The sequence below is a fragment of the Podarcis gaigeae genome, assembly GCF_964106915.1.
Source record: "Podarcis gaigeae genome assembly, chromosome: 4".
In the NCBI taxonomy this organism is placed as follows: domain Eukaryota; kingdom Metazoa; phylum Chordata; class Lepidosauria; order Squamata; family Lacertidae; genus Podarcis; species Podarcis gaigeae.
The window spans coordinates 91193258-91218000 of NC_139677.1; the positions used below are offsets into that span (position 1 = coordinate 91193258).

Genomic DNA, 24743 nt, shown 5'->3' on the forward strand with positions numbered 1-24743 from the left:
ACAATTCAGTAGTGGTTCCATCATAACTCTACCCAAACACAGGTGAGGTGTTGCACAGAAGCAATCTACCCAGGATTAGAAAAAAGGGGGTCTCTTTAAAGGGATGCTGGTCTCACAAGATCATGGGAGACCATACAAAGGTGAGATGTTTTGGTTTGCTTGTTCACTTCTGCCCCAAAGTGAGAGAAGGGGGAGGAAGGAATTGAGCTCCGGGTCATTCTTCATCTCCAGTGTGGCGTAGTGGTTAAGAGCAGTAGTCTCGTAATCTGGTGAACCGGGTTCGATTCCCTGCTCCTCCACATGCAGCTGCTGGGTGACCTTGGGCCAGTCACACTTCTCTGAAGTCTCTCAGCCCCACTCACCTCAAAGAGTGTTTGTTGTGGGGGAGGAAGGGAAAGGAGAATGTTAGCCGCTTTGAGACTCCTTTGGGTAGTGATAAAGCGGGATATCAAATCCAAACTCTTCTTCCTCCCAGGTACAATCCCAACTCATAGACCCTATGAGCAAAGCCAGTTCAAGCTCATTTGCGGCCACAGGAGAAAATGACCCTCCCCTCCAATGGCAACCACCTCCGGCTATTCTGATCGGGCTGTTGAGCCATTTATTTGCAAGAGAAAATGGAACACAATTAGCAGAAGAAGGGAGGGGGTACAACTCCTTCAGGTGCTGCAAGGAGCCCAGGCGAGACTGTACCATCTTCACAAGGTCATCTTCTTAATTAGCCGGGAGCCACCTGTAGTTCTGCTACTCAAATGCTTTCTAGGTTTCCCTCTTGCCTTACTCCTTTCCTGGGGAAAGCCCACTCTTCAAAGGAAACATCTATCTGGAGAAAACCCGAATTGCAGTTTGCACCAATTGAGCGTTAAAGAGCCGTTTTCCCAGGGGTGGGTGGAGCTGAGAGCCAAGAGGATGAGCACCCCAGAGTTCAAGGGCACATTCCAGCCAGGAAGAAACACCCAAGGAGCGTATGAAGCAAAGCTGGAGAGGGGTTGTGCCAAAGGGCCAGAGGTTTCTACCACTTGCACTAGACCAGTGTTTCCCAACCTTGTGCCTCCAGCTGTTTTTGAACTACAACTCCCATCATCCCTGACTAGCAAGACCATTAGCAAGGGATGATGGGAATTGTAGTCCAAAAACAGCTGGAGGCACAAGGTTGGGAAACACTGCACTAGACAATACTGGGAAGAGAAAAGTCGGACGTGCATAGCTATTTTTAGAAGCAGTCCTACTATCTACTATAATACCTAGACGCAGCCATCTGTACTATATGGTGTCTTGGGTAGCTGCTGTTGCTTCGCCCTCTGCTGGTCCTTTTATTTTATCTGAGCTTTTAAAAAATGCAGCTGCTTCGCAAAGGGGACCCGGGTGGGAAAAGTACACATGGTTATAGCTGGGGTACGAGAGTCTGTTAGTGAATATTAGAAACTAAAGAACGGTAGTATTTATATAATATTTGGGATCCGAAGGGGAAATGCAAGCTGCAGAACTGGGCCAAGCTGGCTGGGCTAGCTGAGTGCAGAGCTATTAAGCCAGAGGTTTTCAACCTTTAGAGTCCACGGCTCCCTTGGCCAACTACGTTCTTTCTGTGGCACCCCTGTGGGGCTCAGGAGCCCAGTTATGTCACCCCTTGTCTGCAGAGCGGGCAGCCTTTTGCCCTTTTTCAAATACCCTCCCTTGGAGTGTTCCCTCAGCCTCCTCTCCTTTCCCCTCTCCCTTGGGAGTCCCTCTGGGCAGCCACGGCTGCCACCCTGGTCTCTGAGCTGCCCCCCTCCCGCCCCAAAGAAAGGTGCCTCTTCCCACTGCCCCACAAGGGCCTGGGAAGCACCTTCTGGCCAGCCCCAGAGGCACCATTCACCTGGGGAGCTTGTAAATCAGGGGCATGGCAATAAACAGCTGTGCAAGCTTTGGGAGGCAGAGACATCAGAGGGCATCAGAGGAGGGAGGGAAGGAAAGAGGAACAGAGGCCAGTGTTGCCCACGGCACCCCTGACCATCATTTAAGGCACCCCAGGATGCCACAGCATACTGGTTGAAAACCCCTGTATTAAGCAACAATGGGGAGACAGGTGCTGGACCATTTAAAGGTAAAGGTAAAGGGACCATTACGTCCAGTCATGGCAGACTCTGGGGTTGCGGCGCTCATCTCGCTTTATTGGCTGAGGGAGCCGGCGTACAGCTTCCAGGTCATGTGGCCAGCATGACTAAGCCGCTTCTGGTGAACCAGAGCAGCGCACGGAAACGCCGTTTACCTTCCCGCCAGAGCAGTACCTATTTATCTACTTGCACTTTGACGCACTTTCGAACTGCTAGGTTGGCAGGAGCAGGGACCGAGCAATGGGAGCTCACCCCGTTGCGGGGATTCGAACCGCTGAGCTTCTGAACGGCAAGTCCTAGGCTCTGTGGTTTAACCCACAGCGCCACCCGCATCCCTTTTAATGTAAATTAATGTAATTTCAGCATAGGACAAAAAACGTGCAGTGAAGGTGTGGGATGCACCTCTGTAAGGAGCGAGTTCCACAACTTAGGGACTGACTACAGAGAATGCCCTCTCCAGCTTCTGAGGGTAGTGGCACTACCAAGAGGGCCCCCCTCTGCTGATCTTAACACCTGGGAAGGTCCTTATTACCTCCGATGGCTCTTTACCTGGCACTTCCTTTGGTACATTTTCACTTCCTGCTGGAGCTTTCGGTTTTCCTCCTGCAGCCTGTTCCTGTTCACGGCTATTTCGCTCACGGTCGACTTCAGTTTTTCCATGAAGAGCTCATTCCTTTCGGCGGGTTCTACCAGGACGTCGCGCTGAACGCCGGGGTGCTCGGTTTGGCACTGGCTGCAGGTACCCGCGTCGTCTTGGCTTGGCTTCTGGCACTGTGTCTGGATTTGACAGTGCTGCGCTTGCTTCTGGCGAGACAAGGAAAACAGCCCGCATGAAATCCATCTTTTTTGCACAGAGGTGCCTCTCCCATTCTGTGAGTTGCAGAAATTTAGAAGGCTGAAGCAGAAATCCAACACTGGAGAAGTTATTATTTTTTTGCAAGCAGGCTTCTGGCATAAGACTCGCTACCAGAGTTCTACGCTCCTGAGACTTGGCCCAGGCTACCACTGTGGTCCCCAAACATTTGGGCATGGGGAGGCAGATTACACAGGACAGATCTACACAACTGCAATGGGTCGCAGGCAATTCCCTATAAAGTGAGAGTGGGGTGGAGACTTAAAGGACTGCACGGTGCTGCCCCCTACAATCACTCCTTCCCCGGTTAATTTTTCTCCTGGGACTACCTAGGAAGCTGCCTTATGATGAGTTAAACCATGGATCCATCCATCTCAGTGCTGTCTGCACTGACTGGCAGCGGCTCTATAAGGTTTCAGACAATAGCCTCTCCCACCCCGACCCGGAGATTCCAGGGACTGAACTGGGACCTTATACCACTGAGCTGCAGTGTTTCTGCTCACAGTTTCAGGGATTAAAAACAGGGCTGGGGAAAAACTTCAGCTCCTGCTCCTGCACTTTTAAATCTCCCTGTCCTCCCACTTTTTTTTTTAACCAATTAACTGTTATTAGTTTTCAAAAAATTTAATGAATCTACATCCAGCTAATACAATACGAATTTAAAGTTGACTTCCCCTCCTGTTTTCCGCAGTGTTTCCCTTCTCCCCCCTTCTTGCTGCATCGTAGTGCGTACAATCCTTCGCTTAAAATTCAATGTGTTGGTGCTGACCTTTAAAGCCCTAAACGGCCTCGGTCCTGTATACCTTGAAGGAACGTCTCCACCCCCATCGTTCAGCCCGGACACTGAGATCCAGCACCGAGGGCCTTCTGGCGGTTCCCTCACTGCGAGAAGTGAGATTATACTCAGAGGGCCTTCTCAGTAGTGGCACCCGCCCTGTGGAACACCCTCCCTTCAGATGTGAAGGAAATAAGCAGCTATCCTATCTTTAAAAGACATCTGAAGGCAGCCCTGTTCAGGGAAGTTTTTAATATTTAACGCTGTACTGTTTTTAACACTTGATTGGGAGCCGCCCAGAGTGGCTGGGGAAACTCAGCCAGATGGGCGGGGTATAAATAAATTATTATTATTATTATTATTATTATTATTATTATTATTAAATAGCTTAACATCTTATCATTATCTTTATCTTTTTCCTTCATCCTTTTCTATCGGCTGTTCCCACTTTTGTAGCGATTTGCACAAGCCGCAATGGACTGTGCTGCTTTCGTGTCCAGCTGGTGGAGGTTGGACCATTACGGCAAAGAATCATAGAATCATAGAGCTGGAAGAGACCACAAGGGCCATCGAGTCCAACCCCCTGCCAAGCAGGAAACACCATCAGAGCACTCCTGACATATGGTTGTCAAGCCTCTGCTTAAAGACCTCCAAAGAAGGAGACTCCACCACACTCCTTGGCAGCAAATTCCACTGTAGAACAGCTCTTACTGTCAGGACGTTCTTCCTAATGTTTAGGTGGAATCTTCTTTCTTGTAGTTTGGAACCATTGCTCCATGTCCACTTCTCTGGAGCAGCAGAAAACAACCTTTCTCCCTCTTCTATGTGACATCCTTTTATATATTTGAACATGGCTATCATATCACCCCTTAACCTCCTCTTCTCCAGGCTAAACATGCCCCACCAGCTGCAACCCCAACTGACCACGTCTACTTCGCTCCATTCCAGGGTGTGACACCAGCTGTCCACTTCCTTTTCCATAGCCTCATTGTTGCCCCCTGTGGAACTCAGCATGGAGGAGGATGGAGACAAAACATTGCCTCTAGCACCACCTACTGCCAGTCTCCCTGCCTTCTTCCCCACCAGCCCTAATGGGCACCAGCCGCCGGCCCTGCATGCCCTGAACACATCCACACCTGCAATTGTTGTCTGTTTTGAGGAGGCTAGGAAAGCTGATATCAAACAGTAAGAACAACCCAATACAAATGTGACAATAAATGGCTATGCGTAGTTAAACTCATTGCACAACAGAGGCACATCATTTAGCTGTATAAAAATAAAACCCTTGTTACCTGCTACGTTTGTTTTGTTTGATTATGTTCCATTGATTTCGCTGAGCGTTTCTTACATGCCTTTTTTCGAGGGCAGAAATGCACTCGTGGCTCTCTGATTGACACCAAACAAGCCAGGCAGAAAAACGATGTTACTATGGTAATTGTGCTGCTCTGAGAATGCTGGACATCTGCTTTATCCACATCAAAGGCAGAGTCCATTAAATCAGACAAAAATATGAAAATGAGAGTGACCCAGTCCATTATTCTCAAGCTCATTCTTCTAATCCAATACTCTGTAATTTAGTAAACCCTACAGAGTGCACTGAGCAACAAAAATGGGTGTGTGTGTGGCTAATTGAGCCCAAGTATCATACTAAAAGGAAAGGGAGTTCATGATGGCTGGGAGTTTGTTAAGAGGGAGATAGTAAAAGCACAACTTCAGGCAATACCAATGAGACGGAAACATGGAAGGTGCCTAAAGAAGCCAGGGTGGCTATCTAAAGAACTTTTAACTGAGTTAAGATTAAAAAAGGATGTGTACAAAAAATGGAAAATGGGGGAAACCACCAAAGAGGAATTCAAACAAATAGCCAGCACGTGTAGACACAAAGTCAGAAAAGCTAAAGCACAGAATGAACTCAGGCTTGCTAGAGAGGTTAAAAGCAACAAAAAAGGCTTTTATGGGTATGTTCGTAGCAAAAGGAAGAACAAAGAAACAGTGGGGTCACTCAGAGGAGAAGATGGTGAAATGCAAACAGGGGACACAGAAAGGGCTGAACTCCTCAATGCCTTCTTTGCCTCAGTCTTCTCCGATAAAGAAAACAATGCCTGACCTGAAGAATTTGGAGCAAATGATTCAGCAGAGGAAACACAGCCCAGAATAACTAAGGAGATAGTACAAGAATACTTGGCTAGTCTAGATGTATTCAAGTCTCCAGGGCCAGATGAACTGCATCCAAGAGTATTAAAAGAACTGGCAGATGTGATCTCAGAACCACTGGCACTCATCTTTGAGAATTCCTGGAGAACAGGCGAAGTCCCGGCAGACTGGAGGAGGGCAAATGTTGTCCCTATTTTCAAAAAGGGGAAAAGAGAGGACCCAAATAATTACCGCCCAGTCAGTCTGACATCAATACCAGGGAAGATTCTGGAGCAGATCATTAAGCAAACAGTCTGTGAGCACCTAGAAAGGAATGCTGTGATCACCAATAGTCAGCATGGATTTCTGAAAAATAAGTCATGTCAGACTAAACTGATCTCGTTTTTTGACAGAATTACAAGCCTGGTAGATGAAGGGAATGCAGTGGATGTAGCCTACCTTGATTTCAGCAAGGCATTTGACAAGGTGCCCCATGATATTCTTGTAAAGAAGCTGGTAAAATGTGGTCTTGACTATGCTACAACTCAGTGGATTTGTAACTGGCTGACTGACCAAACCCAAAGGGTGCTCATCAATGGTTCCTCTTCATCCTGGAGAAGAGTGACTAGTGGGGTGCCACAGGGTTCTGTCTTTATCAACGACTTGGATGATGGACTCAAGGGCATCCTGATTAAATTTGCAGATGACACCAAACTGGGAGGGGTGGCTAACACCCCAGAGGACAGGATCACACTTCAAAACGACCTTGACAGATTAGAGAACTGGGCCAAAACAAACAAGATGAATTTTAACAGGGAGAAATGTAAAGTATTGCACTTGGGCAAAAAAAAATGAGAGGCACAAATAGAAAGATGGGTGACACCTGGCTTGAGAGCAGTACATGTGAAAAGGATCTAGGAGTCTTGGTTGACCACAAACTTGACATGAGCCAACAGTGTGATGCGGCAGCTAAAAAAGCCAATGCAATTCTGGGCTGCATCAATAGGAGTATAGCATCTAGATCAAGGGAAGTAATAGTGCCACTGTATTCTGCTCTGGTCAGACCTCACCTGGAGTACTGTGTCCAGTTCTGGGCACCACAGTTCAAGAAGGACACCGACAAACTGGAATGTGTCCAGAGGAGGGCAACCAAAATGGTCAAAGGCCTGGAAACGATGCCTTATGAGGAACGGCTAAGGGAGCTGGGCATGTTTAGCCTGGAGAAGAGGAGGTTAAGGGGTGATATGATAGCCATGTTCAAATATATAAAAGGAGGTCACATAGAGGAGGGAGAAAGGTTGTTTTCTGCTGCTCCAGAGAAGTGGACACGGAGCAATGGATCCAAACTACAAGAAAGAAGATTCCACCTAAACATTAGGAAGAACTTCCTGACAGTTAAGAGCTGTTCTACAGTGGAATTTGCTGCCAAGGAGTGTGGTGGAGTCTCCTTCTTTGGAGGTCTTTAAGCAGAGGCTTGACAGCCATATGTCAGGAGTGCTCTGATGGTGTTTCCTGCTTGGCAGGGGGTTGGACTCGATGGCCCTTGTGGTCTCTTCCAGCTCTATGATTCTATGATTCTAGGAATTTTAAAGGCATTTTAGACTGTTCCGAGGCCATTTCTGCACAAGTTATTTTCATGCAGTGCTCTTATCCTCATAATCTACATAGAACTCTGGCTTAAGGTTACCAGACGTCCTTGTTTCCTGGGGACAGTCCCCGGATTTACAAATCAGCCCCCTGACAAAATCCATCTATTTAGTAGGAAGTTGAAAAGAGTCCCCAGATTCATTGAAAAAAAATCTGGTAACCTTAGACTTGGGCTGGCATTTCCCATAATTCTTAAGCACTCCCCCATCTCCTTGAATGAACATGAGTTGCTGCTTTGTCCTGAATCAGTCCACCTAGCCTGGGATGCCAATAAGATTTCCCAGGCCCGGTATATTGTATGTGGCTTGCTCCCCACTGCAATCTATTTACAAGACCCGCTGCTTATGAACATATAGCCAACCTCAAAGGGCTGTTGTTGCCGATATTGATATTATTCATTTATTATTTGATTTCTTACCTGCCCTTCCCCTGTCAGGTCCCAGGGCAGGTTATAATGCTGTAAGATTCGGATTTTTTGGTGTGTTTTTTTTTAACAATTTAAAGGACAAATTACAGTCACAGGAATAAGGCAGTTTCTCTTGCAAATATGAAAGCGTGGGGAGGGGAGGATAATGTACAGAACCTTCAGCCCAAGAGTGGAAAAGCAAGGCATATACCGTAGACTCTGGTGTATTAGACGACTGGGTGTATAAGACGACCTCTGCCAATTTGGGGGGTCGACTTATATGCCCAGTCTTATACGCGGCAGCTTCGTTGGGCAGCGGCAGTGGGCGGCAGGCTCCGCGCCGGGAGGAAGCTGCCTGGCGAAGTTGCCCAGCGAACCCATACCTGGCGTATAAGACGGCCCCCGACTTTTTAGAGGATTTTCTGGGGTTAAAAAGTTGTCTTATACACCAGAATCTACGGTATATACATAACGTCATCCACAGCAGCCCCTTTGCTTTAACTGCAACATTTCTTGGTTCCGGTATTTACAACAAAATACCCCACAAATGTTTGGTCCCAGCAAATGGTAGCACTCCTGAAGCTGCTATTAGCTGCAGACAGAAAATACATTTGCGCGCGCACACACACACACACACACACACACACACACACAAGCCCATCTAAGGAAACCCAGGGCCAGGATATCTGATCACAGATGTCCAAGGTCACCTGTCTCGAGAGGGTAGAATCAGTGAATATGTACCTGCTCCAGAAAGAATATGCAATATCCTCAAAACATACCCACCCCACATCTAAGTGGCTCCCCTGGCACTGCTAGTGAGCAGACAACAATCTCCAGCACCAGTTATTTCACAACAGAGATTGAGACATTTACATTTTCTTACAACACAGAGATGTTTTGTGTACTTATATCAGAAAATCCTTTAATGACACTGCATTTCAAACATTTAGAGCCTGACTTGCAATGATCTCCACATAGCCATTTCTGAAACGGTATGATATTGCTATCCAGACCTGCACAGTTTTAGGTACAATTTCTCTTTGAAAGTAGAAACAGTAGCGTGGTACCTGAAACAGATTGCATTTCTCAGACAGCAGTTTTCGCTGAGCATCTAATGAAACGAGGTGGTTCTGATACAGCGTTTCTTGTTTATCCCACTCTCTTGATTTTGCTCTAAATTCCTGAAAAATTAAAAAAAGAAACCCACAAAAGAAATGAATCACATCTCTAAATATGTATATTCTCTGTATACGACCAGAAATATAATGTATCTTGCAATTATATATACATCTAAGAAGAAGAAGAAGAAAGACGCTCCTTTTAATACAGGAACTGACCTCCAATTTCTGGTTCAAACTGCTCAGCTGAAATGGGGCTTCTTGATTTTCTGTACATTTCTCCAAGCTGTGAGCTTTTTTTTGTTTTAATTGGTGCAGCTGTAGCTTTTCATAGCTTTGTGTCAGCTTGGCAAACTGGAAGAGGAATGAACGTCACAAACGCCTTATTTTTTTGCCTCGGTTTTGGAGGTGTAATTGGCAAAGGCAGTTAAGCTTAAATAATCTAATCAGCCATCTAATCTGGGTTGCTGGTTTTTTTATTAAGAAAAGCACAGTTAACTTACATGCATTCAAGTACAGCAACTTACGTGCATTTAACTGGTGCGCATTCAGCTTTATGCACTTGGCAAATTAAATAGGGAGGCAGAAAGGAAGGGGGCAACCAGGAAGAAAGTCTTTGGCAATCCCACCCCCCATTGAACCCAATACATTTCGACTATACTGTACTTGATTTTGGCTTTATGTGCTATCCCAGGAATGCAATCCCAGCAGAAATTGAGAGCCACCTGTACCAGCTATTACAACTAAACAGTTATGGGTGAACAAGCCAGTGCTTTCATACAACCTGTGATGTTAATTAACTGCACTTTTAAACACAGATTGCCTGGATATTTGCTTTATACATGTAGAGTAGAGCTTTCCAAAATCTGCATCATAACACATTAGTGCATCAGCTGCAGTGTGTAGGTGTGTTGTGTGAACACTCCCCGTGCTCCTCTCAGGGCTGGAAAGGGGGTAGTTTAACATGTGGCTTGCTAGTAAAAATGATTTACTGCGTCGTGAAACAATGCATGTCTAAAAAGCGTGTGCCCAACATGATAAGTTTGGAAAGCTCTGATGTACAGGGATGTCTTGGCTGGTGTTTGTAGGAAGTGTTTTGCATCAGTTTAGCGCCATCTTGTGTTGGTGCTTTAATGGTTCTTCAGAGTTAGACAGTGGGGTTAACTAGCTTGATCCTGATCTAAAAAAAAATAAAAATCACCTTTGTTATAAGTTTTAAGCCTGACACTTGTGTGGGGTGGGGACTGCACTAAGCTGGATAGATGTGTCACTTGTTGAAAACTCCACTAGGGTTGGTGCAAGTAGCAGGAGAACACAGACAGTGTGTCTATATGCACTCATCCTCTCTCTGTGTGTATATCCTGTGTGTTTGCACACATGAGGGGATGGGAAGGCTTATCAGCCCCCGTCCCTGGTGGGTTTGGCGAGAATGAATTGGACCCTCAGGGCGAAAAAGATCAAGCACCACCTGACTCAGTACATCACAATATAGGCAGTCATTGAGCTAGTTACAAAGCAGCCCGCAATCTACTAAACCTAGCTTGAAATATTATGAACTGTAAAATAGGAATGAGATTTCCCCTTCCTTACTTGATTCTTCAGGGCTTGAAGCTGCGTGTCATAGTTCTGAGCCATCTCATATTTTGTCTTTTGCAAACTGTCCAGTTTCTGCCTCAGTAGCCCAACCTGTATTTGAAGTGGACATGATATTGGGCATCAAAAGAGTTCCAAAAGCCAAAGGCATTTTTAAAAGCATAAAGATATCACTGCCAAAAACAACAACAAACAGCATGCTATCAACATGTATTGCAAGTTACAGGCACGACATAATACCCATTCCACATTTGTAAGACCTTGATATTTTAGTGCACACCTACCCTTGGGAACTCCCTGCATATTGATATCAGGCAGTAGCCTTTGCTGTATGCTTTTCAGCACCTGCTAAAAACATTTTGGTTTTGGCAAACCTACCCAGATGCATGTTCTGATCCATTTTTGTTGGACTGCGAGAATTTTACGACAATTTGATCATAAAGGGAGATCTATGAATCTTCCGAAAAGTTTCACTTTCCCCCTACAAACCTTTTGCATTTGATTAAAGCTCAAGTCGTTACAATTCATGTTCTGAAGCTGCCTGACCGCAGCCTAAGAAACTAAATCAAAATAAGTGGTTTTGAAGTCTGTGTCTGAAAGGCACACAGTGATAGATTGAGACCATATAAGAGTGCAGCTGAGATTATCCTAATCTAAGAGGGTTCTCACAGGACGCGGGTGGCGCTGTGGGTTAAAGCCTCAGCGCCTAGGACTTGCCGATCGAAAGGTCGGCGGTTCAAATCCCCGTGGCAGGGTGCGCTCCCGTTGCTCCCTCCCAGCGCCTGCCAACCTAGCAGTTCGAAAGCACCCCCGGGTGCAAGTAGATAAATAGGGACCGCTTACTGGCGGGAAGGTAAACAGCGTTTCCGTGTGCTGCGCTGGCTCGCCAGATGCAGCTTTGTCATGCTGGCCACGTGACCCGGAAGTGTCTCCGGACAGCGCTGGCCCCCAGCCTCTTAAGCGAGATGGGTGCACAACCCTAGAGTCGGACACGACTGGCCCATACGGGCAGGGGTACCTTTACCTTTACCTTTTTAAGAGGGTTCTCACAATCTAGTAAATGTATCTTATTTCTTCTCTTTATGAGGCTATAAAAATGCTACTAATTTTACTTGTAATGAAAATAGGATCTTGGGGCAAGGTGATTTTCGTCAGGGCTATGTCAGAGCAGAAAGGGTTAAGCTCCCCCTCTCCATCCTATTGGCCCTGATCCTGCCTGCCTCTCCAGAGGCTGCTATTTGCAACTATAAAAACATTCATGCAATTGTTTGGCCTTAAAGAGTGCCTAGGAAGTTCTGAACTAGAGCTAATGTATGTAGACATGAATGAAGTGCATGTCAAATCCTTGGGTATCACATGGGTAAAGGTAAAGGGACCCCTGACCATTAGGTCCAGTCATGACCGACTCTGGGTTTGCGGCGCTCATCTCGCTTTATTGGCCGAGGGAGCCGGTGTACAGCTTCCAGGTCATGTGGCCAGCATGACAAAGCCGCTTCTGGCGAACCAGAGCGGCTCACGGAAACGCCGTTTACCTCCCCGCCGAAGTGGTACCTATTTATCTACTTGCACTTTGAAGTGCTTCCGAACTGCTAGGTTGGCAGGAGCAGGGACCGAGTAACGGGAGCTCACCTCATCACGGGGATTTGAACCGCCGACCTTCTGATCGGCAAGTCCTAGGCTCTGTGGTTACACATATGTGGGTACACATAGCACAATTCAAAAGCCATGCTGTAATAGCTGTGCACTCCAAAACAATATATTTTGTTAGGAGTAGGGACAAGCCACCCCTCCTAGTTTGGAACATTCTGCTGCTGCTGCCTTTAAATGGAGCTCTTTCCAGATGGCAGATTTGCAAGGACAGCAATGGACATGACAGCTGGAGATGGTTCCATTTGATCAGGAGACAGGAGCCCTCCAAGCCAACAGAATGGATCTTCCATGTGATGTTGGATTTTCTGCAGAGCCTCACCAGGAAAATACGAGTGCATCTTCAAAGAGAAATTTAAAGGCAATGGGCACCTGCAGATGTGGTGCTGCTCAGGTATGTTGAGTTCTCAAAAGAAATAGAATAAGTATGGGGGAAAGGCAGGAGAACGATTTGATGATAGGCACCCCAGACAAAGAACAAACAATGGGTGGCAAACGAACAAAATTCTAGAACAAATACCTAGTGTAGCAGCATACTTACTTTCTCTGAACCAAGCTTAGAAAGGAAGCAATTGCTCCTTCTAGATTTCATACAAAGAGTACTGATTAATACATCTGAAGGCGAAGTGAGTGAGAGGAGAAACTGGTGAAAAAGCTTCCCCAATACATCTAATGCATTACTGCAATGGTTAGATATAAATGTGGGCTTAATTGCTTTGTAAAACTTTACGGCTGGGGCAGATCTCGGCTTGATTTCAGGTCCAAGGTAGGTAGTTTTTCAGTTTATTAAAAATTGGGTGACTTGTCCAGGATGGTGGGTCATAGCGGGGTAGCTGCAAAGAGAAGGTCTATGTATTGCAAATGCCCATAGCCATTGCTTTTTCGGCAAAAAATAAAGTAAAATAAAATGAGGTGCTGGTATCTAGCCGACAGCAAAATAATGAGACGATGGTACTCTGTGCCAGTGAGTAAAAAGGTAAAGGGACCCCTGACCATTAGGTCCAGTCGTGGCCGACTCTGGGGTTGCGGCGCTCATCTCGCTTTATTGGCCGAGGGAGCCGGCGTACAGCTTCCAGGTCATGTGGCCAGCATGACTAAGCCGCTTCTGGAGAACCAGAGCAGCGCATGGAAATGCCGTTTACCTTCCCTCAAGAGCGGTTCCTATTTATCTACTTGCACTTTGACATGCTTTCGAACATCTAGGTTGGCAGGAGCAGGGACCGAGCAACGGGAGCTCACCCTGTAGCGGGAATTCGAACCTTCTGATCGGCAAGTCCTAGGCTCTGTGGTTTAACCCACAGCGCCACCCGCGTTCCCTGTGCCAGTGAGTACCACCCCCCAAAAAGCACTGCTGCCAGGGTTTCAGTTGATCTTGGTGCACTCTGCAAATAGACACACTGCACTCCCTAGCAGGATTCTAGTCTGCAAGGACCAGACCATCCGAGTCAGGATAGAGGGCAACTTTTGCCCTCACCACAACAGCCAGTTGCGTTACCCCATCCTGGGTTCCTGGTCATACCCGAGTGGCAAAATCTTGGGAACTGACATATAATACATAATACAAACACATGTATGTTACATCTGTACACACCTAATTCCTCCCAGCCAAATCTATATGCAGTGAACAGATCTCAGGCATATTACTCTTTCAGAGATTGGATTTTGCAAGTTTGGGAATTCCCAGCTTCAAACCAGTGTCCTATATCCCAGCCAAGCCACTACATTCCACACATATACCCAAGACAGGGCAAGAGAGTCAGAAGCTCAGTTCTGATCTCACCGTGCACGGAGGGTCTGGGGTGAGGGGAAATATGTGTACTCAAATGTTCACGGCTGGGTACGGGATTAGAGCTGTTGATAAGTGCACTGAACATGTATGTTAATAAAGCGGGCAATGAAGTAGTACCTCCAGGCCAATGCTTCATTCACAAAACAGTGGGCGTCCCATACCTCTAGACCTTTCTGATCCAACCTGCTTTGGGCACTTGCCAATTCTTGATCGCGGACAGTCATTCGCGCTTCTAAAGCCTGCAATTTCTTCTCCCATTCTCGTTTCTTGTTGTTTACCATGATATCAATCTGATGCATTAATTCTTGAAGCTCAACATTGCAAGGGACAGATCTTAAAAAAAGAGAGGTCTTTTTAAAATGTACTGCATAGAACAGATTGAAATAGTATTCTTCAGGCTATTTTTCCCCTCCAGTGAGCTCATATTCGACTTGAGAATAACTGAATGGCTTATTTTAATGTTTTTTTTCCCTTAGTCAATGTTTCTTTGGTCCAGTTTGGATGTAACACTAAACCGTGATTTGTTTAGCTGAGCTACAGGTGATATCCTACTATGTTTTACTCCTAGTAAAACCCCTTAAAATTAATGAACACAATTAAGATAGGTGCATTCATTTCAACAGACCTACTCTAAGTAAAACTTAAGTTGAATACTACCCTATGGTTTGGTTGTATATCAGAACCTAGGCCCCCTCACAAGCTATGGTTTGTAGGCTGTAAAACCAGGATCTTAGATTTGAAGTTGTTTTATGAATCCTGGCTTGCTCTGTGGCCTATCATTTACATCAACACTTGCTATCGTGGTGCAAACGCAATGTATTATGGTGCCTCGTCCTAGCTACCCACCTGGTGAGAAACATAAAGAGCAGCTGCTCAAAAATGAACCTGCCCATGTGAGTCATGGCCCTATCAAAAAAAACCACCCTGTCCCGCCACACACTGGTTGGGCTACAGACTCCTTTCGCTCCATTCTTCTTGCTGGCATCACCAATACAGCTTGGCAGAAGAGGGACTATGTCAGAGGAGTGCAGTAATTTTTTGTGTAAGGGAACAGTTAGGGCCAGAGGGCCGGCTTGTGAGGGCGATTGGATTGATATGTGAGCATTTTGCCTCCCTCTCTAAACTGGGCATAAGCGCCCTGGGGTTTGGGAAGGAGGTGCCAGGGCTCTGATTGAAATTGAAATAAATTGGAATACTTTATTGTCACTTGTACTACTTGTATACAGTGAGATTACTAGAGCACCCCCCATTCAGCTCTCTTAGTCTTAATTCCCCTTGTTTACTGACGCACACACACCAAACCCGAAAGTCAGTTGCCCTGTTGTTATCTTTTCATTCAGCAGCCTAACAGCCCACAGATGAAGCTGTTCTTTACCCTGTTGGTGCGACTAATCATGCTTCTATATCTTCTGCCTGAGGACAGGAGATCAAGAAAGTGCCGGACGGGGTGTGAATCATCCCTGAGAATTTTCCTCACTCTCCTGAGGCAACGTTCTTCCGCTATTTTATCCATCGGATTCACAGGACACCCCATAATATCTTGTGCTGTATTCACCACCCTTTGTAGGCACTTCCTATCAGATGATGTCAAACCAGTGTACCACACTGTGATGTAGTATGAAAGGACACTTTCTATTGTTGACCGGTAGAAGGAGATCATCAAATGTTGATTGACATAGTTCTTCCGCAATACTCTGAGGAGACGGAGTCTCTGTTGGGCTTTCTTAACCACTTGGGTTGTATACATTTTCCAAGTAAGGTCTTCACTGATAGGATGCTGAAGCCTCTTTCCTAAAGCCAGACGGTCTTTGGGAAGGCACCTGGACCCCTTTGGAGCATCACACCTCCCTCCCTAAGCCAGGCAGAAGCTCTCCAGGCTTTGGGAAGGAGGCACCAGGCTTTAATACATTAATACTCTAATTTACCCCTATTTAAGGAACTTGCCTAGTCCCCCTAGTCCACTGACTGTGTGCCACCGGAATATGTGGAACTTCTATGCCACCCCTACAGTGGATAGGAAGGAAATACCTATTAAGTGGTTATTAGGTGCCATATGGTGCACAAGGTTTCATCTGGCCCTGTAAACGCTCCAGGTGTGTCCCCCCAAAAATTGTCTTTAGAAAAGAGACACATGTCAGCTTGCATGTGCCCAAGCGCTGGTCAGTTTGCCTGAACAGATTCACCTCTGCCTGCAACCCGCCTTGTGTTTTGATGGAGCCTCCAGATCAACAGCCCTCACATCATCTGCCAGGGAACGCTGCAATTAAGAGCAGAGTTAAACAGGGCTTCAGGCCCTGGTGCCAAATCTCCTTGGCATCCTCTCTGCCAGGGATCCTGAACTGTGCTTTCAACAGCCACAGCGGGGCTCTGTTGGCTCACCGGGTCAGACAGCAAGCTGTGTGCAGACAAGACCTGCTGTGGAAATGTGACAGCACAAAATGGAATGAATTAAAGCAGCTGAGTATGCTAAGAAAGAGGGGAGAGAAGAAGAAGCCCTGCTAGGAGAAAATGCAATTTGCTAAAACTATGCTGTCGAATCTACAGTTGCTTTTATATCCCTGTGGAGTAGGTTTCTCACAAAGGAAACTGCTCCGGAGGCCAGGAATGAAGGTGGCTGTGGATTGCTGCAGGAAATTGCCATATTACTGACATAATTCCTGCCTTTTCAACCGTATTCCTTCAGCTTTTGTATGTGAGCAATGGGTTCTTGCGAGTGACAGCAGGTTAGGGAGGGACAGTTTTGATGCTGAAGCCTCTGTTAGCGATTGAACTAAGCTGCCTTAAGGTTAAAGAGGGGCAGAAAGGGGTCTGGGTGCCCTTACTGGTTGAGCTGCTCAGGTTTTACAAAGGAATAGGAGCAGGGCGGGCAGAGGAGCCACAGGGAAAGTAGTGACAGGAGGAGAGGCTTAGTGAGGGAGGATGCAGTAATAATAATAATAATAATAATAATAATAATAATAATAATAATAATAATAATATCTTTATTGTCATTGCCCCCTCTCAGGGACAACGAAATTTACTTGGCTGCTCCATCCACCCAGGTAGGGCACTCCCCACAAAATCAAAACAACTATAAAAACACTAATTAAAACAATACAATATAATACAGCAAGGAAGATTAGATGACTTTCAAAGTCCAGGTTTCCCATTCAGGGCTGAGATCGCTCTGGAGAAGAAGCTGTTCTTGAGACGGCTCGTTCTTGTCTTCATTGTCCTGTATCTCCGTCCCGACGGCAGGAGCTCGAAGAGACAGTGACCAGGATGCGATGGATCTTTTACTATGTCCAGTGCCTTCCTCTGGCACCTTGTGGCATAAATCTGCTCTAAGGTGGAGAGTGGGCAGCCAACAATGCTCTCTGCTGCCTTAACAACTCTGCACAACCCCATCCTGTCCTGGGTAGTACAGCTTCCGTACCACACACATAAGCCATAAGTGAGCACGCTCTCAATGGCACAGTGATAGAAGGCAAGCAGCAGTTTCTGTGGAAGATGGTTTTTCCTTAGGATTCTCAAAAAGTACAGTCTCTGCTGCGCCTTCTTCACAAGCCCCCTTGTGTTGACACTCCAGGACAGATCCTCTTGTAATTCAATGCCCAAAAATCTGAACGTTGTTACCCTCTCCACACAGACCCCATCAATCAAAAGTGGCTGGACATTGCTCTTCTGGCTGGACATTGCTCTTCAGTAGGCAGGTGACGTGAGGCTGGATAGGCTAGGGAAAGAGAGCGTCAAGAGGGAGTGGTCCAGTGAAATGAGAGGAGGCAATGTAGGGAAACTATATGCCCAGCCTTCTCTGAAAGGTACCAAATTTGATCCTTGGCATATGGTTACCAGATTTTTTTTCAAAGAATCCAGGGACATGTTCTTTTCTTTTTAAAGAGGAAAAAAAGTTATTTTAAAAAATTATTTTTTTAAAAAAATTAAGAAGTAATATCTTCTCTTTTGTCGCACGGGTTTCCTCTGGGAGCTCTCTTGGAGCGCTAGCCGCTGTGGAGTAGGCTTGGGTCAGGCCTGGGCTCGGCCACATGTCCTTGCCCTCCCGGCACTCTCCTACCTCTCCACCTCAGTGACAGCAGCAGCGGCGCGGCAAGGTCAGGGCTCCCCTCTTTTTTCTCCTTCCTCTTTCTCTCTCTTCCTTCTCCTTCTCCTCTCCCTCCTCCCTGCATCGGCTCCGGGGTTTTTACTGGCCCCGGAGCACCGCTGGGCAGTCGGCTGGGTGAGCGGGCGCTCTCGCTCCTGGCTCAATTTGGGTCACGCGGTGTTTGTCAGCAGTTCCCCCAGTTGACGCACCGGGCGTCCCCGGTTCCCCTTCGGCAGTGGCAGCGGCAGCGGCAGTCTCAGCAGCCCAGTTGGCTCTGGCTGGCTTCAGGGGCTTCTCGCTGCTGTGGCGCCTGCCATTTTCCCTCACCAGAAGTCCTCATATGATGTGTCTTGTGCCATTGAACCAATCACACAACATTCATTTCCTACTAATAAATCTATAACACTTAAAATATAAATCCAGGGACATTAAATGAAATCCGGGGACATTCCGGGGACGGATTTTGTCCGGGGACAGATTTGTAAATCCGGGGACTGTCCCCAGGAAATGGGGACGTCTGGTAACCAGGCATCTACAGTTTAAAACATATTTGGTAGCAGGTGATGTGAAAGATCTCTGCATGAGACCTGGAGAGTTGCTAAAAACCAACCAACCAAAGACACTAATCTGTCAGCGTAAGCCATCAGGAAGTATTGACATTCAAAGAAAAAGGTGTATGTTGGAAGTGTGATGAAAATGAGGGATCTTTTTTCACATGTGGTGGCCCTGTAAAATAATTAAGGAACATTGGGAAACTATATATAATGAATTTAAAAAGATACTTAAAAAAACTTTCCCCCCAAAACCTGAGATTTTCCTCTTGGGGATGGTAGCCCCCCCCCAAAAAAATGTAGGGGCAAGGGTAGACCCCCCCCCCACACAAATGGGTTTATTACTATATGCCACCGCTGCAGCTAGAACCTTACTGGGACAAAGGTGGAGAACAAGTATAGTACCCATTAAGGAAGAATGGCAGTGTAAAATGTTTGAATATTCAGTGTAAAATGTTCGAATTATTTGTGGGACTGAATGTAGGTATGTTTGTATATATTTAAGGATTGTATGAAATGTATGTTTGTATGCTTGTATATTCGCAATATGTGTGTATTTTATAATTAAAAATAATTAAAAATTAATTTTAAAAAAACGTTCGAATATGCTGAACTGGTCTGACGAACAGGATAAGTGAAAACGAAGATAAGGAATATAAGGAGGAATGGATAATGTTTATTGAATATTTTAAGAACCAGTATAAACAAATACACAGCTTAGCAGGTCTCAAGTAAATCCAGCAGAGTTGAAATAGATAAAAGAGTATTTAATAGACAACGAATTGGATGATTAAAAAGATGTGGATTACGCGGAGTAGCAGAAAAACAAAGGAACCAGGGAAAAGGGTGGAAGTGAAGTCATATGGTATATGTATATATGCTGTATTTGGTACGAAGTTGTAGATAGGACAGGGGGAGGGGGTTAAAGGTGCTCTCTGTTCCTGTTTTTGAAAATGCAAACAGAAAACCGAATGAAAAGAGAGGAAGTATTGACAGTCGAGTCAGTGATGTTCATAGCAGACAGAAAGTTTGGTGTCCTGCTGACAGGCATATTTGCATTTAATCTTCACTTGCATGAACAATGAAACTGCTATTATGCCAGAAAAGAATCTTTATATTTGTTCCTTTGAACAATGATGATTAGATGGTTTGTTAATTTTCCCACCAAAGTGACTAGTTTGCTCCAGGTTTTTGTGGGCACTTGGGAAACAAAATATCTTTGGTCCCCTAAAACATCACTTTTTTGCCACCTCTGCTTCCTCCTCGACAAACTCCCCACCCTCCTCATCTAACCGCCCTCCTACAACCATTGTCCAAGATGGAGAGAGAAGGGAGAGAGAGAATGAGTTTTGCATGATCAGGAACTGCAAAGGTCAGAAACAATGTTTTCACATGTTGATTTGCAAATAACCAGCCCAATCTTTGACTCTGGGCAGTTAATTGTATTGAATCACGATAAAACTGCAATCTCACAAACGCATACATCTGAGTAAGTCTCAGCAGGACTGAGTCAACACGCATAGGTTCATGCTGTGCCGCTGATAAACATTGCAATCAAAATGTCAAAAAGATAAAGGTGGAATCTAGACACATATAAAAAAACGTTGTGAAGATGCTTTTTTTACAAAAAAGTTTTGAAAAAATATATTGGATTTGCCATAGGTCACCATCGCCATCTAGTGTCATGGTTGTATAATGCATTTTACAACACATTTTAAAACATTAAAAAATAAATAAATAAATAAATCCTTCCAGTAGCACCTTAAAGACCAACTAAGTTAGTTCTTGATATGAGCTTTTGTGTGCATGCACACTTCTTCAGATACACTGAAAAACATTTTAATTATGTATAGCTGAGCCCAAAGAATTCTCAAGCAGGTTGATGACATCACTTCTGCAGAAAAAGATTTTTTTTTTTAAAAAAAGTGTCGTCTTCATGATACAGTAATCTTATTCTGTTGACATAAGGCTTCCAAACTACTCTAATTAGGTAATGATTTTAAAAAAGCTTTCCAAACAATAGTCTTTCGACAGGGGTGAGTTTTACAGTGCAATTTCCAGATCGTAACATTTTCTAATTGGAAAGGTTATGTACGCTGAAGGTTTAATCAAAAGACGCCTCTACTGCTTTGACCAGGCCTGAAAAGTAATTTCAATAAGAAATGTAGGTCAATTAGGGGTGCACTCTTCATTAAAAGCAATAAGTCACATTACCGCTTCATGGTTTGCCTAATAAACGAAATCGTAAACTCATCAGTGTCAAGTGTCACGGTATGGCTAAGAACAGGTTTATTACGTTTTACCACAAATGATTAAGTGATGTCTGTTTTTAACTTTCTGATATGGTTTTCTTTGTACTGTTTTACTGTTATAAACTGCTTTGATTTTTTTTAATGACATAGTGGTATATAAATATTTTTATAAACAAACAAACAAACAAGGTGGCCATTGATGCTCAATATAGTTGCTGTCTGAGCAGTCTAGGCCTGGTGTTTCTTTCTGAGATAAGAAGTAATGAAGAATCAAAAGACCACAGAACTTTGAAATCTTGAAGTGTAAGGTTTAAATTCTACATCATATTGAGCATACAGGTAAGATAAGATAAACCAGGAACAACCAGGAAATTATTATGCATCAACCTACCTAGTCATCATTTGTTCCTGAAGTGCTTCTATTTTCTTCTCCATTTTAGCATTTCTCCAATCTATTAAGAATATTTTGGGGGTGGGTGGGTTAATGTTTTTCCCCTTAATTATTCATTTACATAGAAGACTCATAGTTAAAAGGAGAGACTTGAGAAACAGCAGTAACAGAGTACAAGAGTCTTACTCTCAGGGTTGTGGGTTTGAGTCCCGTGTCAAACAAAAAATTCCTACATTGGGGGGCTAGATGACCGCTCATGGTTTATTCCAACTCTACAGTTCTATGATTCCAAGTGCAAACATGCCAGGTCAGAGGGGTGGGAATAGGGCTGTTTGCTGTGGCTTAACTGTTAAGCTAACATCAATGTGCACATAATATGTGGTCTTCAACTGATGGGACTATTAATCTGCTTTGGAAATATCTTGACATTAAAGGGTGGGGCATAACTTCATTAAATAAATAAAACATCCAGCCCAGTGGTGGATTTGTGCCTGATCAGAAACTGACGGGTCGGAGGAAGCCGGGAGAGATAAAATTCTCACTGCTTTGCAGAATGAGCTCACTATGTGGCATCATAGAATCTTAGAACTGCAAGGGACCCCAAGAGTAATAATAATAATAATAATTTTTATTTATTTATACCCCACCATTCCCGGTTCAGAAAACCAGGCTCAGGGCAGCTAACAACAAATTAAAAACACTTAATTGATGAAACAAAAAACAGCATAAAATACAGTATAAAACGTGAATAACAATAAATTCAGAATTCAAAAATCAATTTAGGGGAAAAATCCATCCAATAAACCAGGGCTAGCTGGCTAAATTAGTCCTATTTGGGCCAACAAGGAGACCAGGGGAGAATTAGCTGTGAGATCCCAGAGCGGGTAATCTTCATAAAAAGGAGAGGGGAGGGGAGGAAGGGGAATAAAAGATCAGGCTAAGTTCAAATTGAAAGCCAGGTGGAATAGCTCTGTCTTACAGCCCCTGTGGAAGGAGGTTAAATCCTGCAGGATTAGTCCAACCCCCTGCAATGCCGGAATCTCAATGAAAGCATCCATGACGGATGCTGTGACAGATGATTGCCTTTTTTCAAAAAGTGAAAAAAGGATCCCCTCAAGAGATCTGTGTGAGTCTCTGATAGTCTTTCGGAATCCTCTAATCTGGTCATTTCATTAGCAAAAGCTATACAGTCGTACCTTGGAAGTTGAACGGAATCCATTCCGGAAGTCCGTTCGACTTCCAAAACGTTCAGAAACCAAAACTCCTGCAGCCAACTGGAAGCCCTGTCGGACGTTCGGCTTCCAAAAAAAGTTCGAAAACTGGAACACTTCTGGGTTTCGGTCGTTCGGGAGCCAAGTACCAAGTACGAGTACCAAGGTGTTCAACAACCAAGGTAGGCTATGTGAGATGGCATTTGGGAGGCTGCAACTCTTAACTGGAAATATGTCCTGTAGAATCCGCTGGAAACTATTTGTGTTCTGAGTTAAACAGGCGTAGAATTGAGCTGCCAAGCAGCACGTCACTGGGATATACTAATGACACAATAATTAGCATTTATAGTGGGGGTGGAGGCTGAGAGAGAAAACAGCTTAGTCTAAGGCTACCTAGCGAGTCAGAAGAGCCAAAGCTCAATGGAGCGTGTTATATGCAGAAGGTCCTGAGTTCAATTTCTGCTCTCTCCAGGGATGGGGGCAGGAACCCTGTCTGAAACCCTCGAGAGCAGTTCCCAGTAGACCATACTATGCTGGATGGACCCATCGTCTGACTTGGTACAAGGCAGCTTTTTGTGAACATCGAGGGGCATACCTTGTCCTGGAGTGTGTCGACTCCAGGGGGAATGTGCTTCTGAGCATATACAGAGGGGCTTCCTCGGTCCAGACTCAGTCAGGGAGGCAAACCTGTGACTTTCCAAATGTTAAACTACAACTCCCACCGGCCCCAGATGGCTAATGTTTGCAAATTAAGAGAGCTGGAATCCAGTGTAAGAACATAAAATGAACCTGCTGGGTCGTGTCAATGGCCCTGCCAGTCCAGTAGCCTGTTCTCACAGTGGCTGACTAGAGGCCTGAAGCAGGATGAGAAGGGAACAGCACTCAGCCGCAACAAAACTGCTAGCACATTTGCAAAGCTAAGCAGGGTCCTGTATGGTTTCCAACTGGATGGGAGACTGCGTGTTGAGATCCCTGCATTTCACGGGGTTTGACTAGATGACATTCAGGTATCCTGCCAACTCTCCAACTCTGATTCTATGATTCCCAGCAACTGATACTAGCATTATGTGGAGTGCCACAGATGGACCCTCCTTGCTCTCAATGGTCTGCCATGGAAAATGTGGGAAAGGGTGGAATGGTTCCTCTGAGCATACGCAGAGGGGCCATTCCCCCCCCCCCAAACTCTCTCCATACACCACCCTGGAGCAAGTGGGAAAGGAAGAGATAAAAAAAAGCCTCTGAGCATGCACAGAACAGCTTTGTCCATCCTCTCTCAGTATGCCGCCAAGGTGCACGTGTGGGAATGTGAGGCAGAGGGGAAGTGCCTCTGAGCATACCTAGAGGGCCTTTTTTGCAGGATCTCACCACTATGCCGAGAGCACGTGGGAAAGGAAGGGCGCCTCTGAGCATATGCAGAAAGGCTTTGTCCAGCCTCTGTTGGTACTCCGCCTTGGGGAAGGAGAAGCAGAGAAAATGCCTCTGAGCATGCACAGAACAGCTTTCTCCAGGCTCTCTCAGCACTCTGCCCTGGAGCTGTGTGGGAAAAGGAGGAAGGAAGGAAGGGTGCCTCTGAACATACACAGACGGCTCTCTCCAGGGGTCTTGACCCCTAGGGTTATGAGCATAACTAGAGAGGCTTCCTCCAGACAGTCAATAGCTCTGGAGCACACAGAAACCGGGCAGTAGAAAGAGGGCCTCTGAGCATGCACAGAGTGCCTTTCTCCAGAGGAAGACTCCCTGCCTCCCGCAGCCCTAAATGCACAGCTCTCAGAAACCTAGCATGAATGGGTGGGTGGGGGCCCGCTTACCTTGCCCCTTCCCCTGCTGCTGCTGCTGCGAGCCGCGGCTGCCCTCGCTCTGGCGGGGAAGGAGCCCGTCCGCCCCGCCGCCCTCCTGCCCTCCCGCCGCGGCTGCCGCCTCGCGCAGGCCCCGCCCCCTCCGCCCGGGCGGCAGTTGCAGGGAGGGCCCGGCTGGCTTCTCCCGTTGCCGGGGCAACGGGGCGGCCTAGGGAAGAGGCACCATGGGCGGAGGGAGGGAGGGAGCAGGCCCGGGGAATCCCCCGATGGAGGGGCGGGGCCTGAATCAGAGGAGGGGGCGCCCTTCTCCCGTTTGCCTGTGTGCCAAATATGCACTGCAACAAAATAGACTTTGGTAGCTCTCTCACTGCAGATGGTGACAGCAGTCACGAAATTCAAAGACG

At 45.8% G+C, this 24743-nt stretch overlaps 1 protein-coding gene across 2 annotated transcripts in view; it reads right to left on the reverse strand.

Moving 5' to 3' along the window:
• DEUP1 (deuterosome assembly protein 1) overlaps nucleotides 1-24474 on the reverse strand; it is a 58862-nt gene extending 34388 nt beyond the window's left edge. The window contains exons 1-7 of one of the 2 annotated variants that reach the window (XM_083736750.1): nucleotides 24352-24474; nucleotides 21333-21393; nucleotides 14219-14390; nucleotides 10619-10714; nucleotides 9248-9382; nucleotides 8978-9091; nucleotides 2643-2897 (exon numbers count right to left, since the gene is read on the reverse strand). In XM_083736750.1, the coding sequence (XP_083592876.1) occupies nucleotides 2643-2897; nucleotides 8978-9091; nucleotides 9248-9382; nucleotides 10619-10714; nucleotides 14219-14390; nucleotides 21333-21376 (816 nt within the window). In that variant the 5' untranslated portion in view covers nucleotides 21377-21393; nucleotides 24352-24474. The remainder of the gene's footprint in view (nucleotides 1-2642; nucleotides 2898-8977; nucleotides 9092-9247; nucleotides 9383-10618; nucleotides 10715-14218; nucleotides 14391-21332; nucleotides 21394-24351) is intronic. The other variant, XM_083736751.1, reaches the window with a different exon arrangement.
• Nucleotides 24475-24743: the final 269 nt, after the last annotated feature.